A 21,646-nucleotide genomic window follows, 5' to 3' on the forward strand; every position below is an offset into this window, starting at 1 on the left:
GACGTCATAATCCTTCCCTTCTTATGGACTGCAGAGAGATTTGGGATTTAACCGAGGTATATTGGTGCACAATTTAGTGATTAGAAGTTGTGCACCACCATCTCTCCTAGTCCCGAGGTAGAAATTTTACAAGAAAATTTCTGACCCCACCGGGAATCGAATCCGGCCTGGCTAGTCTGGAGGTAGACGTGCTACCATAGAGCTAACTCGGCAGACTCAATGAAAAAATATAAATAATAAATTATGAATGTGTGCTTCACGAATCTCTACAAATTACATGCAATGACTCTAAACATTTTAAATGTTTAAAATTAAACATTTTTCTTTCTTTCTGATAAAATATATTTCCCCCTTTCCTAATGACATGCTTGCTACCAAATTCTTCTATTGTAGCACTCATTTCCAACCACCTAGCTTTGTTTGGTTTTCGTATGTTTACTGAACAGCAGACCTGAAATAAGTAGCGTTGGATGCCATCAAGCTATACTCCATACATATCTACACTGTTGCTGGCTGCTTGGAGGCTTTAGGTAACCAAACGCAGGACTCTAGTGATGACAATAAATTGTCTTCAAAAACTATAATGCATTCATTAAAGATGGCTTCAAGAACTGTCCGTTGGTCTAAGATGGTTTTACTAGGCTTAGAAGATAATAGTTATGTTATTTCTATGTATGGTGACGATTTTGATGGTGAAAGACACACTCTGCATGATATCTCAGAGGATGTAATAAAACAACACTTTGTTACACTAAATAGTTTTGAAAGTGTGGTGCAATATTTGAGCAGGGTAGATGATAAGTGCATAGCTCTGAAGAACACGATACCAGAAACTATTAAAGCTACCTTTAACATTACCTTTATCCATCTGTACTGAGGACAGACAGAATAAGAAATGAAGCTGTGTTGGAAAGAGTGGGTGAAGAAAGAATGATACTGAAACTGATCAGGAAGAGAAAAAGAAATTGGTTGGATCACTGGCTGAGGAGAAACTGTCTACTGAAGGATGCACTGGGTGGAATGGTGAATGGGAGAAGAATTAGGAGCAAAAGAAGATATCAGATGATAGACGGCATTAAGATATGTGGATCATATGCGGAGACTAAGAGGAAGTCAGAAAATAGGAAGGATTGGATAATGCTGGATTTGCAATGAAAGACCTGCCCTTGGGCAGAAAACAATGAATAAATGGATGAATGAATCTGTACTGCAGAACTGCTATTTTCTGTGCTTAGAAGGCTGAAAACATACACAAGATCCACTATGACTCAAGACCAGCTGAATCATATTGCATTATTGAACGTGCATTCCGATCTCATGAGGGAACTCAACATCGATGGAATAGTCAGGGAGTTCATCAGTAAAACAACTGTCAGGAGAAACACTTTTCAGGTTCTATCTTTGTATGTGAGTGAGTATAAATGTTTTGAAGTATTTATTTCGTATTTTCACAATAAAATTATATTATAAGTTTATAAATGTAGATAGCACAGTTTGTAATGTGACCATGAGCATGCCCCAAGAATTTCAAAAGATGGCACCTATGATTGTGTACATTTGATAGAAATGGTTGGGAGCATAATCAAAAATACCATCAGCCAAAACAATGATGCATTCATTATTCAAGAGAAAAGTTAGATTTGTTTTACAAGTTAAGACAATTTTACTGTTGCCGTCCACATAAGAACTCTCCAATGTGTGTAATTACATTTTTGGCAGAAGCAATTTTAAGGCTTCTTCGATGGAAGAAAGGACAGAGGAAGCATTTTACAAAGTTTTCTATAAATTTCTGAACAAATCAATTTCAGAAAAAGAAATTAAAAAAAATTATTTACCTTTAATTTCGGCACTAATCAACTTTAAGGTTTTTTGTGCATATGTCACCTGTTGCCTTTCTTTTCAATGCTGTACGATTTTTTTTTTTTTTTTTTTTTTAATTCATTAGATATGATGAAATGTTTTCATGGTCATGATACCTTGTTTTATCAACATTCAAAGGTTTCTATTTCTCATTATATGTTTCACTGCAAATTTCTATGTCTTGTCGTCTGTTACTTTATTATTTCAAAGTTCATATTTATAAAATCTTAACAAGTTAAAATACACACTTAATTAGATCTCTAAAAGAGCATTTGTTTAAAATAAATTCACTAAAATTCTTTAGGCTGTATTGAAGCCATGTTAATTCCCTACACTCTATACAAAAAAAGCAAATGCGCTACTATATACTACCACTAAGACTAAAAAAAAAAAAGCACTCTTTGCCTACAAAAGAGCCCAAAAGTAGAGTAGGCTTACACTGTACAGCTTTGCCAACCCAAGCATGTTGAATTATGAACCTGCCTACGTTAAAAGAAGTGCGATGAAATGAAACCTATGTCGTAAGTGTAAAATGCGATGAAATGAAACCTATGTCGTAAATGTAAAATGCGATGAAATGAACTGCAGCGAGAAAAATTTACATATCATGTTTACGCATCAGCACAATAAGTGATATGTGACGTGAAAGATAAAATCAAAAGTTTTTCTTTCTTTTTCCATGGTACTGGCATGTCATAATAACAGATTGCGCATGTGCATAATTACATTGTTGTTGAGAAATCATATGCTGCATTTATGTCCATGTGGACTCAGCAGAAAATGGATTTCTGTTTGCTTTTCTCCAAAGAGAAAAGTTCTGTTTCATTCAAATTGTAATTATAAGTAATGACACATTAAAGTTTTGTTACCATAGTATTATAATTAGTTTTTTTCTTTCTTTCAAAAGCCTCCCACAGAGCCAAATTCTGGTTTGTGGTGCCTATGTGTATGGATCTGCTCGAAGTCCAACCCTCGAAAAGCCAAGCCAAGATTATTTTATTCCTTGCACATTTTATTAATCGTATTAATGTTATCGTCATTGAGTGTTATATACAGGTCACTTGCTTTGAAGCTTTGCTTCTCCTTCCCACCCCACCCCACCCCATTCCAAAACATTGGGTGGCTCTTTTCTTTCTCTCTCATTTATTCATAATATATAGTATCAAGAGATATATAGAATGTCGAAATGTGTAACATATTTTGAATTGAATATAAATTGAACTTTATTCAATTTTACGAAAAATTCTAAAAATTAACCAATTATTTAGGAAAGATTTTTTCTGGTATAAAAAGACGTTGTTTTGGCAAAACACTTTTTTTATTAAGAAGTGTGGATTCATAGCATTGTTACCTAAAATTCACATTTATGTTTATTCTTTTTTTCTGTATGGTATTTAATATGAAACTTTCGCTGATTGCAAGTAAAGCACCAATTTGTAGCTAATAAATTATAAAAATAGCATTGAAATTGGCACTATGATTACAAATACTCCTCCAGCTACCTCTTATTCCACCCTACCAATTACGTTTTCTTTTTTCAGTTTTGTGTTTATTGTTGCGTAGCAAAATTTTTAGACCTTTCAGTTTTTCACTGTAAAAGTGTATTACCGTACAAGATTGGGAAGTGCTTTTTACAAAATCAAGGAATAGTTTGAAAAACGAACAGAGCAAGTATTTCAATTTCCGAGATTTGGTAATGCACTTCACAAACATGTACCGGTATTATGCAACATTTTTTGCACGATAATATTTTTGAAATTGCAAATACAATATATTTTTCATTGAAAATTTAGAGCAGTATTATTCCAAATCCTTCGCAAAACTATACTGTGGTGGTAACTAAGTAACAATAAGTGCACTGTAATGGGTCTATTTCAGTATAATTTTATGTTATGAAGAATGGATTCCCTTGCAACAAGTTTCTGTGTGGGAATTCTAACTTTCAAGGCCTAACAACAAAACGATCATGCAAAAACTATATTTAAATTCATGCTAATGGAAAATATTTTATGTTTTGGGACAATCCATTTATTACAGTTCTTTTTGGCGTAGCCTACTCATAATTTTAGCATACCTCGTAATTACTTTAAATTTAAATTGTTATTATTTACATACATCTCAGTATTTATGAGAAATGTAGCAATTTTAATGCTGTAGGTGCATATATTTCAGCTGAATGATGTTAAGATCTAATACGAGGGGGATCCAGGAAATAACGACTGTTTTGTTGTAATAATTAAAAAAAATATATTTATTTGAAAAAAACAAAGTCTGTTACATAACTGAAGCTTCCTTTACTTCTCTACATAATCACCACCTACATTTAAACATTTGTCGTATCTGTTCACTAGCTTTAGAATTCCCGTGTTATACTCCTCTGCCGCCAGTTCATTAAGCCAGGTGTTCACTGTCTTCTTCAACTCTTCATCACTTCCAAAACGCGTACCACCCAGAAAGTCTTTCAGCTTAGTGAAAAGGTGAAAATCGCTAGGAGCAAGGTCCGGACTATAGGGCGGATGATCAAAGATTTCCCAACTGAATTGATCCAGCAATTCTCGAGTTGAAGCAGCAGTGTGCTGGCGGGCGTTGTCGTGAAGAAGCACAACTCCTCTCGAAAGCATTCCTCGCCTCTTGTTTTGGATGGCTCGCCGTAGTTTTCGTAAAGTCTCACAATAACGATTTGCATTGATTGTAGTGCCTTTTGGCATGAAATCCAGCAAAAGAACACCTTTGTGATCCCAAAAGACAGTAGCCATGACTTTTCGTGTTGAGAGAGTCTGTTTGAATTTTCTCGGTTTCTTGGGTGATGAGGGATGATGCCACTGACGTGATTGGCGCTTGGTCTCTGGGGTGTTAATGAGACACCCAGGTCTCATCACCAGTCACAATTTGATCGAGAAAGGCGTCTCCATCTGTGTGATATCGCATCAAGAATGTCAATGCTGAGGCCATTCTCTGAGTTTTGTGTTGGTCACTCAGTTGCCGTGGAACCCATCGTGCACATATTTTGTGGTAGCCAAGATGTTGCGACACAATTTCACCAAGCAAAGAACGAGAAATGTCAGGAAAGGCAATATGCAATTCGTCGAGTGATGTGCGCCTGTCTTGCAAGATTCTGTCGTTCACTTTAGTCTTCAGGTCTTATGTGATGAGTGATGGGCATCTGGGTCGAGTTTCATCGTGGACATTTGTTCGCCCATTGTTGAACATTTCACACCATTTTCTCACATTTCTTTCATTCATTACAGTATCACCATACACTTCTTTCAATTGCCGGTAAATTTCTGCAGGTTTCAAATGTCGGGCATTCAAAAATCGAATCACACTCCTCACCTCACAGTCGGCGGGATTATCAATCACGTCGTTCATTTTGAAGTAACACAAAATGCACAATGACGACTTGTTGCAACCAGTACTCACAACATTATGAGAACACATGTTAAGGAAACCAATTGACCTTCAAACAAGGAAGGGGAGTCAGCTGCGCGGTGGGTATGCACGAACGGTCGTTATTTCCTGGATTCCCCTCGTATAATGTAATTTTCTTAAGATCTGTCATACAAAATATTATAGTTCATAAAACTCAAGCACAGCATTGGAAGGTTTATTATGACACTTTTATTGTTTACATTAAATATGAATGTTTTATAATTCCGTTGTATAAATTCTGCCCCATCATATCCTATCTGTGCTTAATACAATTCTTTATGAACTTGTTGAACTTGAGAAAACATTAACTTTTATGTGTCTGGATTTTAAACTTTCTTCATTGTTATGGTTTCTGTACTAAATTTATTTAGGGCACTTGAATATGCACTAAAAACAGTAATTTAATTAATCGTATGTTTATATTGTTGCCTTATATATAATTATTACTTATTGCAGGCAGATGATAAACGTATAATTAAATGTAATTATTAAATTTTGATCCTAAGTACAATAAAACCTAGATTGTACGTGACTGAAGGGAAATATAAATTACACGCAACTCAGAACTATGTATAGGTAAATAAGGTTTAAATATAAGACAATTTTCGAATGACTATGAATCATTTGAACAGAATATAGAGAGCTGGAAACACATAAGGATTCTTTTCACTTATCAAAATCTATTTTAATCAATAGAAAGTGACTAGAATTTTAATATTTAATATAATGTATTACATACATTTACTATGAAATTTTTTCTTCAGTGATGAATTCAGACTTTAAGATAATATATATTTTTTTAATTATACATGTTTATTACAATCTTCTTGCAATTTAAATTTTCGTTTTATTGGGTTTTGCGTCAACTTCTTTTATAGATCTAACTTTAACTTGTAGCTAGTAGCTCTTCCTTTTACTCTCACATATGACTGCTAGATAGGTACTGAGTGACCTGCAACTGTTTTAAAATGTTTGGGACATTCCTGTGAGAAAGAAAGTAAGCTAGCGTGTGAAGATAGAGCATACCAGCTCTGTATTTGCTTGGGCTGTGGAGTTTGCTATCTTATCAGTCCAAGTCACGTAACCTTGAGATCAGTGATGTAAGAGGCACTGGTCTTCACTGTTGCATGGCTTATACTGTATGTTTCCATGTATCTCACAATTGACCTTGAGGATTATGAGAAATGATTAAAAATAATATAGTATTTAAAGTCAGAAGATAAATCCTGTGAGGTTAAAATAAAACTTTCTTAAGTATCAAGGTGCCAGGACCTGTGCATAATTTCGTAGAAACCAGAAATATGCATAACTGGACTAAGTTACGTATTACACAAGTTCTACTTTATATAAATAATATAATATATGTTAGTGTTGAACATGGCTTTCTCATAATGCATAGTATTTTTTATGTATAAACCCTTAAAAACTTGTGCTATTTTTGTATTGCTATATTTACCCTTTTCATTTATTTATTATTTCATGCAGGAACTATCCAGTTATGCTTGGAAGTTTTATTTGTTTCGAAATGCAGGAAAATTAACTCTATATATTCATAATAACAACTCGTATGAATTTACGAACTTTGACTCTTCATTGATGTGTAGTGTAGTGTGTAGTGTGTGTAGGGATAGTCAACAGGAAGTCCAGGGGTCAGTCATAAGGTTATGCTGATTGACTATCAATACGGAACTCAAACATATTAACGCAGTAAACCTAATTGTAATATCAATAGATGATAATTCAATTTGTTGTGTTTTTAAATTTACGTATTTTCTCATTATTAGGCAACAGTATTATTTGATAGGAGAAACAATTGGCACTGAAACTAAAGCGCAAAACTATGGAAGTTGACTATCTATGATCTATTTTTTATTTATCTACAGTAATTTTTTGATGATACGTAAATGTTAGTGATTCAAATATAAGCACAAATTAATATAGGGCTAATTAGTTTAACCAGAATCATTAAAGCAACATCACTAATAATAATAATAATAATAATAATAATAATAATAATAATAATAGTTATAACTATAACAAAGTCAACACTTTAAGTAATACCAATGATAATGGTAACAATCATACTAACAATAATAATTTTGATACTATTATTCTACACCCACCTTCTATGCTTTTGGTTCCTGTTACTGAAACATAGTTAATAAAAATTTTAAAACTTTAAAAAATAATACTTCTCCTGGTTCAGACTGCTTATCATCCAAATCATTAAAGTACCTAATTTATTACATAGCCAAACCGTTAGTCCACATTTTCAATTTGTATTTATACTTGGCACTTTCCCTTCAAAATTAAAACATGCTCTTATTCTTCCAATTTATAAATCTGGCAAAAAAAAAAAAGGCTCATTTATTTGCTCTCTAGTGTTTCTAAAATTCTAGAAAAATGCATAATTGTACATTTAATTAGCTTCTTAGGAAAACATTAATAATAATAATAATAATAATAATAATAATAATAATAATAATGCACATGAATCAATTTGGCTTTCGTAATAATCTTAATGCTGATGGTGCTATCTTTAATGTAACCAAAAGTATTATCACTAATTTGGATTGTATAAATAAATGTTTAGGTGTTTTTATTGGCATTAGAAAAGCCTTTTATACTCTTAATCATCTTATATTATTATAAAAATGAAATAAGATAAGAATTAATGAAATTGTTTGCTTAGCTTAGTAACAGAACACTTGTAACCAAAATTGATAATGACTTTAGTAGTACTCGAAATATTAATATCGGTGTTACTGTCCTTGGTCTTATTTTCTTTTTAATATATATATTAATGATTTACTGGCAATTAATTTAGAAAAATTCAGAGGTGACATATTTTCGTTGTTCTTTTTGCAGGTAAAACTTGGGATGTACCTACCTTAATGCAAATAATGACATCAAACTGATCAAAAATTGGTTTGATTCCAATCTACTTGTCTTAAATCATTATGGTTGTATTATTTTTGTTAACATCTGTTGGTATGAAATCTCCTGATTGTAACTGTTTTATTATAAATTGATCTCCTCAAGTTAAGTATCTCGGAATAATAATCGACCAGCTCTTATGTTGGGTTAAACATATTCTTTTTCTTTGCATTAGTTTAAGAAAAATTTATTCACCATTTTGCTATCCTATGAAATTACTTGACTATCCATATTTTACGACTGATTTACCTCGCATTAGTACAAGCTATGATACAATATGGTATTATACTATGGGGTTGTGCTTTTAGTACCTCCCTCATACCAATAATACTGCTACAGAAAAGAATAATAAAAATATTTCCTAATAAGCCTTTTGATTATCCCTCAGAACTGTGATATTCTGAATTTAAAGTATTTGATACTGTATCTATTAAATTTATAACAATGTCTTGTTGAATTTCGTACATAAAACTGAAATATATTTAATTTGAATTCACATAAATATAAAACTAAAAGATCAACAACATATGCTTGACAGAACCTAAATGTACCACAACTGTAGCTTGTAATCACAGTAACAACTTCAGTCCAAGGCTCTATAACAAGGAAAACAGCTAAATTCCCAAACATTCAGTTTGCTAATGCTCTTTATTTTAAAAAATCAATTTAAAATGTATTGTTTAGGAAAAAAAATATAAAGTTTTAATTACTATAATATCTGTGTTTTTCTATTACTGTTTTTACTTTTTATTCTGTTAATTAATAAAATATTTATCTTAAAATTTTGTGGAATGCCTCCTGAGCAAAAGTATGTACTCTTTCTGGGGGTACTGGGGTGATTTTTTTATATAAAAAAGCAATGTGTATCTTTCTTCTAGCAGTAAATTATTATTATTATTATTATTATTATAGTTATTATTATTATTATTATTATTATTATTATTATTATAGTTATTAAATTCACACTTTAGTTTATATCAAAATCACCTTTGTTACTCTCATTTCTGTCACTGATTAGTTGGAATATTTTGTTCAAAATTTGAGCCTATCTTACTTAAGATTACGCCTGAGGTGCAGTTTCTCTTTCCTACATTTCAAAATAAAACTTGCCTCTAATGCGTATTTATAACTTATTGATCTCAATATCTTCAGTGTTATATGTTTTTTATTAGTGAATTATAATTTTAATTTGTCTCGTCGTAGAATACTGGTCCCATATCTGAAAGTCAGGAATTTGATTCGCAAAATCAAGTACATCATTAGGGCCTATTTAATTCAAACATGTTAAGATAAAACCGCAATAGGTCTCTTTCATATTAGTCCTTCCCTCTTAACCCATTTGATCCCAAGACACTTTCAATGATTGGAATATAAATATTTCAGAATTGGCCAAATTATTTATGCCCAAATTTTTTTTTAAAAATGTTGGTGTTTCTTATATATTCCTACTTATTGACACATAAGAAACAAAATAAGATGATTATTGGTCCTCTCAAATCATTTACACCGTAAATAATGCATATTCCCATTTGGGAACAGTGGGAGTAAAGGGGTTAAGTTCATAGTAATTATGTTGAATACCAATAGCTACAGTCAAGTAATAGTCTTTAGCTTCTTTTAACTGCTGCTGGTTTATTTATTTTTTTTAATATCAGCATAATAAAATTATGAATAACTTCAAATTTTCGAACACACGTTTGCAAGGTGATCATTGACAGTTTGGCACAGGTTGCTATATAATCACAGCTGTTTAACTACCGTAACTTAAGTGTGTATTGAAAAATCAGTTTTTTACGCACCTTCTTTGTTTTGTTTTTATAAATATTTATGCATTGCAAGTATTGTATTTAATGTAGCGAAAGTAAATACCTGCTTTCAGAAGTTCAGGTGAATAATTCTTTATATTTGATACTCTGAACTACACCTGGGCCCAATTAGTTTGGATTATCGAGGTCCTACTGTAATAATAATAATAATAATAATAATGATGATAATAATAATAATAATAATAATAACAATAATACTAATAATAATAATAATAGTAATAATAATAATAATAATAATAATAATAATAATAATAATAAGTGACTGGGGGTTTATGACTGCATGAATATATCTTCAATTTATTGTTTTGTATTTTATTATTTTTTATCATTAGGGATATGATGTTTTATTGTTTAATACAATAATAAACTCCTCCATCTTCAGTTCACTCCCCTCTGTTGCAGTGACTTCATAACTTTCTTGGCAGTATCTGGTTATATGAAGATAATGCTAGTTGTTTATTAGATAATGATTGTCGCTTATTCATTTTCTTGTAGATTATGCAATGCTTTATAGATGACAGCATGCATACACTTTTGCATGTGCAATATCTTACGGAGTTCTTATGCTAAAAATGTTAGATTTACTCATCTATTGTACCTCGAACAAAAACATATTCACTTCAAATTAACCTAGATAATAGAAATGTTTAGACTAACAATATGGGAATGATTCTTGATACATTTGGATGCCATAATATGTTGAACAAAATCATTATCAGCACCTTGCCTAAGAAAACTTTCTAAAAGAAAATTAAATTGTTTTTCAAGTACTGGATGTTCAAGTTCCGTGATGTTAGTGGCAACAATTCGGAACAGGACAACAGGAGGACAGAACTTCAGGCTGGCTTTACAGCTTACTTAAGCGTTGCCTCTACCATACCCAACACACTATTCCTCATACTAAACACATTACTTAGTCACAGGTAAGTGAAAAGTGAAATAATAATGTGTTATATGTGTGATAGAAGTTTTAAGAATGGATTAGTGTAACGAGACTATGGTACATTCTTTTGCAGAATTTCTCTCCAGGTTAGAATGATCGGTTCACTCACCTGCATCTTCCTGTTATTTGTGTTGACAACTGTCTTTGTCAAAGTGAATACTGATTCCTGTAAGTATACGAAAACAAATATGAAATTGTAACATCAATTTCAGCTTATATCGTCGGTTTCTTGGTAAAAGTGACCAAGTCACATTGAAGGCTTCCAGGCATTATGAAAATTTAAGACATAATTTTATATTAAAAACTAATAATATAGCACATTTACCTTCAAAATAACTAATTACTAACATCTAAAGAAGTACAGTTACCTTTTGGATGGATCATTAAACCTTTAAATGCCTTTACCCAACAATTTTGTATTTTAGACTAAGTCACTTTTACCAAGAAACCGACGATATGGTTATAAATTAATGTCATTCAACAGAAAAGAACAATCCATGTAATATTGAAACTCACAGTGGCACTGTTAACGAGCTCATGTCGCAGTTTCCTCTAAAACTGTGTATACAAATCTTCTCAGCAGATAGGCAAGTATAAAAAATTAGCTGCCCTTTTCTAGCTGTAAGGATGTGTAAACTCACTTTAAATGTTGCATTAAGAAACAATGTTGCATATTTGGAGGGAATGACTGAGCTACCATTCTCCGTGGATGCCTGTTTTGTTATGTGACATATGAAATAAGCTCATGCACTCAATGTACTGCACCAGCTGTGTGAGTACTATCTACTCAAGGCTACTTAAATAGTCTTTTATTCAAATTTTAAATTCGCAACCTTGCAGTCACTATGGGTACCGGTAGCTAATTTTTTGTATTTGTCTGTCTGCTGTGGAGATCTAACAATGTACGTAATTTGATGGAAGGTTTCAACATGAGTAGCTCATTAACAGTTCCCTTGTTAGTCACATTTCGGTCTCAAAAACAAAAGTATGGTAATTTCTCGTAGTTACTTTTCATAATAAACACCTTTCAATCATTGCAGTTCTGTGAGGAAACGTTGTTTCAAAATATAGATGAATAATTGAGAGTAAGAAATTTTCATGATTACCTAATGGGTTGGTTTCTTTCTGCAGAATATTGTCAAAATATTCCTTTTTTTTTTTTTTAATTATGATATTTGGAAAGTAAGTGTGGCACAAAATATTTGGATTTAAGATAAGTACAATTATTGACGAGTGAACATATTTCACATAACATTGTTACAATCATGAAAACCATTTTCATTGATAAACTCGGAATATCATCAGAATGAGAAGGTACATAAAGATTATTAACATGCATTATTATTCTTGATTCATAAGGTAAACAGAGTAGAATAAAGTTATTTTTCAATAAAAAATATTAACTACATACCCTTAAACGTACAATAATTTATTATTTTTATTACAGTGTTCATCCATTCATAGTGTTCTGCCTGAGAGTAGGTCATGCACTGCATACCATCCATTTATCTTAATGTTGTCTGTCATCTGGTGTCTTCTTCTGTCCCGAACTTTTCTCCCGTTTACCATTCCTTCCCATTCGTCCTTCAGTATTCTTCTTCATATACACATTTCAAATGCTTCTAGTCGTTCCTCTTCACTTCGTCATAATTCCCATGTTTCTACTCCATACAATGCCACACTTCACACAAAGCACTTCACTAATCTGTTGCTTAGTTCTTTTCCCAGAGGTCCACAGAAGGTGCTTCTTTTTCTATTTGCCATTGCTATCCTCCTTTCGACTTCCTGGTAGCAGCTCATGTTACTACTTATAGTACATCTCAACTATAGATAGTTCATTTTACGAGGAATGCTTGTATTATGGCCCAAAATTGTGCACTGTGCAAGCAACCTCAGCCATGACGTGTCCTGTACAAAATTTTGGGTTCCAACATATCTTGAGTCATTTGAGTTAGTAGTTCGCTGTGGTGTACACATTTTGTGAGAAGATGATATATACTATTGAAGAATGAATTTGTCTAGTGGACTGTTACGTAAAGAAAAACAATTGTAACAAATGCATTCGTAGATTTGTACACAAATTTCCCAATTCAACAATTCCTTCACAGTCTTGCGTTTCGAAGCTAATGAAAAAGTGACATACAACAGGTTCAGTTTGTGACAAATCTACAGAGCGTAAACAACATGTTTTAACTGCAGGAAAACTTGAAGATATTAAAGTACGATTAGAAAATTATTAAGTCCAAAGAAATTTTTCTTCATCTAGCTCAAGAAACAAACATATCCTGTGGGTCAGCTCACAAGGCAACCAAGCTAATTAAATTCTTACCATATAAAATAAGGTTTATGCAAGAAATCAAGCAAACAGATTTCCTCTAGAATATGGTTTTGCAATTGGGTTCTTGAAAATGTTTACAATGAACACCTTGATCCACAGCTAATGTTTATGACTCATGAGGAATGGTTTTATCAATGATCATGTCATGTCATGTGCGATATTGGAGTGATGAAAATCCAAATATTGTACAGCAAGTCGCGTTGCACAGTCTTAAAGTAGGGGTTTGGTGTGTAGTTAGTGTGAGATAAATAATCGGACCAATATTTCATAACACAACTATGAATACGGACGTGTATGTAAATACAGCCAGCTTACAGACGAAGAAAAACAATACGGTTATTTTCAACAGGACAGTGCTACCCCACACACTGCCGAATGTTCAATGGACACCATAAAGAAAGTTTTCAAAGACCGGATAATAAGGAGAGGTTTGTGTCCCCCTAGGTTCCCTGATCTCAGTTACTGTGATTTTTATCTATGGGAAAGCTTAAAGCCTAAAGTGTACAAAAATAATCCCCATACTTCAGAACAACTGAAGGTCGCAATACGACAGAATGAGGTCATTTTCAGCAGTACAGTATCTGAAGTAATTGGTAAGTACGCAATATTTCGTATTTGAAATCTAGCAGCAACACTGCACACAGCACACGACCAGTGATGCTATTGTAACACAGCCACTGGGCTCAGCATTCCTCATAAAATGAACTACGTATCTGTATTTGAAGCTGTCCACGTGTTCCACTGACTCATTTCGAATTCGGTATATGGTACTGTAATTAAATATTTCATTTCACTGTTTGTAAACATTGGGGAGGCCAAGGCGTAGATGGGAGGATAATATTGAAAAACATTTATGTTTAAAGTTCTTTAAATTAATTATATTTATTTTCAGTGTAAAACCTTCAAAAATTATGCTTACATAACTTAATACTTAATGATTTTAAATTTGTGTTCTAGGGCAAGAACTATTTTTCATCATCACACTTGTTACAGTGGTTTTACTTAATAGTGAGTATCTAATATTTAAAAATCTTGTGCTTTTTGTAGAACAGTGTTTGTGATTGAAGTAAATTTCTGGATGAATGTTATTTTCATATAAATGTAATTCATACAGTATTTTGACTTTCCTGATAAAGCTTACAGAAAATATTGTGATTCTTTAGAAAAAATATTCCTAAATAGTAATGACAATACACGTTTTCTTTCTTTTCTTGTGAATTATATTCTGGACTTAAGATTTGATTATACTGAAAACCATATAAAATTTCAGAAATATTACTAAAACAATGGTACTTTGATTTTAAGCCCAGTAGAAAAAAATACCATGAAATAATGTGCACAGAATTGATTTAAATTATTTTCTTCTTTAATATATTATCTTCTTTCTGATGAGTAACAGTTGCAAATAAAACACAGATAACAAATGTTTAAAAATGATCTGTTCTTATGACAAATAATTGTTAAATATTAAAATTCCAATATTCATATTTGTACAGATGATTCCAAAACTGAAGATGGCATTGTGTGTGCAATAGTTTATCCTACTCACATTATGCTGCGTACCTTGCTAATATTTTATGTAGTTTACTCTTCTGAACTATATACAGTTAAAGAAGCATTTGAAAATTTACTGTAACACTCTGATGGCGATCAGTATCTGCTTTTACTGATTCTCAATCTGCTTTAAAAGCCCTACATAAACTCATCCTCTATGTCTCCATTGATCAATGAAATTCAACATTACTATACTCAGATCTGCAGTCAGTCAAAGCAAATCATCATAGTTTGGATCCTTTCCTATCAAGGTTTAAATGGAAATGAGTGGGTCGATATGGCAGCGAAAGAAGCAACTCATCTTCATATACAGGATATGTAGGCCTACATTGACACTTGGAATAATGATAAAATCACTTACTTAAAAAAAAAAAATTAAATATTCTATTGTATACCAATTGGCTAATCTCTGCAGTGGCTGAATGGTCAGACCTTCAGACTGTCACGCAGGCAGCCCAGGTTCGATTCGCAGTGAGGTCTGGGATTTCTTCATTGAAAAAATCCATAGTGACACTTGTGCCGGACAAGGTCGCAGTTGGGGTTTTTCCCGGGTTCTCCCATTTTTCCCCAAATTAGGCATTTACATCATTCCATCACCATTTCTCCATTTCGTTATCATTCCGTACCATTCCCCGAATGCAGGCTGGCGACGCATGGACGGTGCTGTCCTAGGGACGAGTGGGGTTGCCTGCTCGAAACCTGGGCACACATAGAACCTTAGTGTGGTCAACTGGTGTGGATTTGGGAATGCATCACCAGAGGGTCAGCGCAGTAGATCTTAACAGGTCGCAGTGTTGGGCCATAGTGCCCTCCTCCGTTAAATTCAATTCAATTCACACCAATTGGCTTCAAACATATACTAGTAAACTCTGGGAAATCAGATCTGCTTTCAGTTTATCTTATCCAACAAACATCTATCCCAGAGGAATCAGGTTCTCATCAACCAACTACGTTTTGGACATACCAAGCTCACACATGATTATTTACTGTAACACTTGCAGTGAAACTCTATGTCAAGCATATTATCCAGGACTGTCCTCAATATAATAAGCTACTACAGCAACTAAAAATTCCCCCAAATATAGCAAAATCTCTTGGTGAACCTTCTCACTGAAAGTTTTTGAAATTAATTGGAATATTTGACAAAATTGCATAATGTAAACTGTAAAAATTAACTTTTTTTACTTGATTATTCAATGAAGTTGTATCAACTACTAGGTTTTCTAGCATTGATGGGACTGGTGATAGTGAGATGGTATTTGGCGAGATAAGGCCAAGGATTCGCCATAAATTATCTGACATTCGCCTTACGATTGGGGAAACTTGAGAAAAAACCGAACTAGATAATCACCCAAAGCGGGAATCGAACTCGCATCCAAACGCAACTCCAGATCAGCAGGCAAGCACCTCGACTGACTGAGCTACGCTTGTGGCGAATTAACTCGTTAAATGTTATGTTATTGTCTGAATAAGTTTATTATATACAGGATGTCGTGATATGACTTTGGTTATAAGTTAAAGCGACAATAAATAATTCAATAAAAATACTCCAATTAAAACATTTTCCAGGAAATAATATTAGATCGTAAAATTAAATACAGTACAGAGATTATTTGGCACATACTAATATAAAAACAGTCATTACCAAAACGATCACGAATGGACATACAGGTTATTACTTTTTTTTGCACGCACTAACTGTTCAAGTATCAGAGACATAGGCCTACATAACAGTGATATTATTAGTATTTCGTTAGGCGTCCTTCCCGTCACACATGAACACAGATTTGTTTAATGCAAATTTCTGTAGGATTAGTATTTGAAAGGTACTTTATAAAGTTATGGCAATATATACTATTTACAAACATCATCTCTACATTATTAAAATTACTATTAAGTGTGGTTAAATTGTCTCAGTAAATTAATACAACAAATAGTGTGCAGTTAGATTTGTAGTGTGTTGATTTTCGCTGTTTTGGCAATCATGGTTAAACTACGCAGAACTACTTATGACATTCAGCTTAAAATTATTTTTGTGGTATTGAAAGTCAAAGATCTGATTCCATAAAATGTTGAATCCAGAATGGAAAGGTCGTTTAATGTCAATGAGTGATCTTTTGTGAACTCGTATGAGTCATAACAAAGAGAAGTGATGATAAGTGATTCACGAGTCATTGTGTATGTCTACTGATAAAAATATTCTGTTATCTTTATGTTTCAGTTGCAAGTGCAATATTACAGGGTGGTCTATTTGGCATTGTTGGCAAGTTCTCATCACGCTACATCACAGCAGTGGTGAGCGGTCAGGCTTTGGGAGGAATCTTTGCGGCATTGGCAGAGATTGCATCCCTGTGTCTTGGAGCTTCTTCTACAATTAGTGCTTTTGTTTATTTTATGGTGGCCAATGGAATGCTGCTCCTTTCTCTTGCTGCATATCTCATTCTTTCCCGTGCGGTGTGTATAAACAAATAAATAAAATCTCACCTCATCTCATTATGTAGTACTTGAAAACTGTGTCAGTTTCAGGGACATTGATCATTAGTTAGAAACATACTATAGGATGCACTATGGGAATCTTACCATATATCTGTATAGTGTACATGATTTGAAATTATTCGAAAAGGTAAAAAAGGTGATAAAGATGAACTGCATTAAAATCACCTAATAGTGTTCTACAACTTTTTGTTTTAGAAAATACAGTGCAGTCCCGATTAGCATACTCAGAATGCTCTCCTGGAATCTTTTTTTAATTGTCCATAAAAGAGTTAAAAACCATAGGACTTGTCAAAGAAAGAAAGGAAAAACAATAATTAAAATAGATAAAATTACAATAAATTAGCACCAATGTAAACCCTCATGTATTTCATTTAAATTGTAGGGACAAAAGTTTGTTAAAATTCTTTTGACATATCTTTTAAAATACCTTAAATTAATCATATTTTTAATTTCATCAGGCAAAGCATTGGAGTGCAAGAGGTCAAATGACTTTATTGTCAAACGCCTGGCATTAGAAAACAACAAAGACAACATATTTTTAAGCCATAGACCACATACGTTTTGTTAAAACTTGTCAATCAGTGTGCTATTAAAATTATCCTTAAAACGAGTGTTGTAATAATGAAAATCACTATTTCGATAAAAATGGTTCTTAATAGAATGTATTAATTCCATAAACTTAAAAATATGTAAAGCATAAACTGTTAAAATATTAAAACTCTTAAAATATTTCCTACATGATGTACGATTATCAACACGTGCCATGCATCTCACAATATGCTTCTGAACAATAAAAACATCACTCATTTTCTGATTTGACCCCCAGAAGCATATGCCACTTAATGATCTCGACCCTACTTCAGCATAATAGAAGGACTGAATGGTTTGATGACACAAACAAGATCTCGGTTTCTAATTTGGTAATTGACAACATTCATTTTCTGAATTAGATGTGAACAGTGTAATTTCCAATTCAAATGTTCATCAAATGACTGCAACCCAGATCTGAGTTAGGTGTAGCACGCTGCAACATTGTAGGCATGGGTGAAAAGTCTCCTACTGAAGTAGGAGAGATTTCTGTGATATAAATAATGACTTGAAAAAGAAACCTCTCCTTACGGACACCCCCAAGATACGGACACTCCTCATATACGGACAGATTTTTATGTTCCAACTGAAATAATATAGAAATAATGATAATGTAAACTCTCGTTTATGGACACTCTTAGACACGGACATGGACAGCTGTTTCACAGTCCTAAAGTTTGCTTTACCTCCTGACTGCGGATAGAATTTGGATTTCAAGACCTAATGTGTTACAATAATGGAAAATTTAGTTTTGAGAACCGTACAGAAATTCCTTAACATGAAACATAACTTAAGGGTCTCTTAGGCTACCACTAGCCCAGACGGCTACTTCTTGTTAGCTGGAAGCGAGTGGATAAACAGAGTCATAAAATTTAACCTATCTGATGGGTCCAAGGTTTCCGCAATCGTGAAATTGTATTCGACACATGATGGGGTTGGTAGGATTATTCTCTTCACTTCAATCAGTTGTTCTCTTTCGAGAGACATGGCACCTGAACGTAAAGGTTAAGTTGGAAACTGAAAAAGGAAAATACAGTACTGTGCCATGCAGTTTTATTCTAGGTCTATAGTTATGCAGTTTACAGTACTGCATAACTGTAGACCTAGAATAAAATTGCATGGCACAGTACTGTATTTTCCTTTTTCAGTTTTATCTACTGTAGTTCAGAGTTGCAAAGAATGTACTGTAGTACTGTATAGTGTATTTAGAATTAAACTACAGTAATACATTTCATTTAAAGCATGAAGGGATACATAATGCATATTATAAATTTACTGTTAGATTGGGGAACCTCCCTCCCAATAAAAGGCACCTCCCAGATGTGGACAGATTGTTATGGCCCTTCGATGTTGGTAAATAAGAGATTTCACTGTATGTGGTATCTATTTTACCGATAGTACAAATTTAATATGTAAATCATATTAAATAATTTGAATAATTAATAAGCGTGTTAGTTGGGAGGCCGAGACGTAGATGGGAAGATAATATTAAAATGGATTTAAGGGAGGTGGGATATGATGATAGAGACTGGATTAATCTTGCTCAGGATAGGGACCAATGGCGGGCTTATGTGAGGGCAGGAATGAACCTCTGGGTTCCTTAAAAGCCAGTAAGTAATTAATAAGAGTAATAATGAAATTATTTTACATCTTGATTACACAATTTTTAACACTGTATCACTTCGGAATACACAAGAAAGTTCTTATCATACATATTCCGAAATTATTTTACTTATACTACTATTATTGTGTACAGTACATCTGACTATATTAAATATGTTACAGAAAATAATATCGAAAGAGAGGATTTGTGTACTAATAAGTAATAGTAGTGATAAAATACTCGTAATAACAAACTAGGACACTTCCACAACAACAAAAAAGAAACAAATGAAAAAAAGAATCATGATCTAATGCTCTTGGGCTTTTAGATTTACCTACAATTATTCCCACTGGCGTTGGCACAGACGAGTACAGTAACTCTATCTTTTTGAGATTTATTACTTGAAGTTGAGTGTGTTGCTGAAGCCAATGTCTTCTTCCAATACAGTGCGGTATATGTATATGTGATCTTTCGTTAACTGACAGCTTGTTATTTGTTCTGTTAAGTCTTCTTCAAATGTTGAGATCACTGATACATCAGAGCTTAATTTTTCACCATATGTGAAAATTTGGCGAATTCCGTGTTGGGATTTAAATCTATTGAACCAGTCTACAGCTGATGCCAATGTTTTTTTTTAGGGAAGGCTTTCTAATACAACACCATTTCATCACAATTGTACATGTGAACTTTCATTAACTGACAGCTTGTTATTTGTTCTGTTAAGTCTTCTTCAAATTTTGAGATCATTGATGCATCAGAGCTTAATTTTTCACCATGTATGGAAATTTGACGAATTCCATGTCGGGATTTAAATCTATTTAACCAGCCTTCACTGGCTTTAAAATTAGGATCGCCTATCAATGCCTCATTTAATCCCAGTCCTTTCTCACGAATCATTGGGCCTAAGATAGGTATTCCAAGACATCGTTTCTTTGTAAACCAATCATAAACTTTGTTTTCCAATTGCAAATTAGCAGGAGCTTTAGTTGACGTCCTTTTTAATTGGCCTCCACCCAATTCTTCAAATCTTTTTGCAGAATTAACAAATTGCACTACGAACTATTTTTACACTTTTTATTTCGTGTACATTAACCTTCTGACACGTTTTTCACACTTTCATCAATGTCGAGTTTATTAATTATATCTGATTTTTTATGTTTGAACACAGTCTTTGTGACGTGTTTGTGTAATGAGGAACTTGATACACAGTACTGAACGCTTTGAGAAACCAACTCGTACTGACTGATTGCTGTCTATGAGGTCAGCAACTCCTGCCAGTGGTGGTACGCTAATCGAGACTGCACTGTTTCCTAATTATATTAATATTCATTTGTGTATATTCAAAAAAGTCGTCCGTTTTTCATACAAATTTCAATTTTAGAATTCATAATAATCTAATATTTGGTACAACAGAATCATCCTAAATATTATCTCTTTATAAAGAAAATATAGGTTATATTGATGAGTCTTTCTATTTCTTTTAATAGGTGTTTTTCAGATTCCACATGCTTGACAAAGTGGAAGTGAGCAGTATGCAATATGAACCAGCTGTTATTCAAGCAAATGATAATCCTCCTCCAAGGGAAATTTCATATAAGAGTATCCTTAAAAAGGCAAGTATCAACACACAACTCGATATAAAATTTTATATGTATTAAAAAAATATATGGTTTATTTAACAACGCTCACAACTGCAGAAGTTATATCAGCATCGCCGGTGTGCCGGTTTGTCCCACAGGAGGTCTTTTACATGCCAGTAAATCTACTGACATGAGCCTGTCGCATTTAAACACACTTAAATGCCATTGACCTGGGCCGGGATTGAACCCGCAACCTCGAGCTCAGAAGGCGAGCGCTATACCGACTATGCTACCAGGCTAACTATATGTATTATTTACTGAAACTCTGTACATTTTGAAAATCATATTTATATTATTGTTTCAAGAAACAATTACCAATCAGGATTAAGAAATTGTCCCACATGAAATTTATCATCACTTCTCTTTCTAGGGTTACCAGATTATTTTAATGAAATGTAGGACACAATGGTTCAGATTGTAGGACATTATAGG

The 21,646-nt window shown here is 33.1% G+C and overlaps 1 protein-coding gene across 1 annotated transcript in view; it reads left to right on the top strand.

The window, feature by feature from the left end:
• Window positions 1-21,646, top strand: part of Ent1 (Equilibrative nucleoside transporter 1) — an 81,806-nt gene that overhangs the window by 39,577 nt on the left and 20,583 nt on the right. The window contains exons 4-8 of the mRNA XM_069848163.1: window positions 10,821-10,975; window positions 11,069-11,163; window positions 14,291-14,341; window positions 17,109-17,341; window positions 21,062-21,187. Coding sequence (XP_069704264.1) covers window positions 10,821-10,975; window positions 11,069-11,163; window positions 14,291-14,341; window positions 17,109-17,341; window positions 21,062-21,187 — 660 coding nt within the window. The remainder of the gene's footprint in view (window positions 1-10,820; window positions 10,976-11,068; window positions 11,164-14,290; window positions 14,342-17,108; window positions 17,342-21,061; window positions 21,188-21,646) is intronic.

This window comes from Periplaneta americana, chromosome 15 (genome assembly GCF_040183065.1).
Source record: "Periplaneta americana isolate PAMFEO1 chromosome 15, P.americana_PAMFEO1_priV1, whole genome shotgun sequence".
Lineage (NCBI taxonomy): Eukaryota > Metazoa > Arthropoda > Insecta > Blattodea > Blattidae > Periplaneta > Periplaneta americana.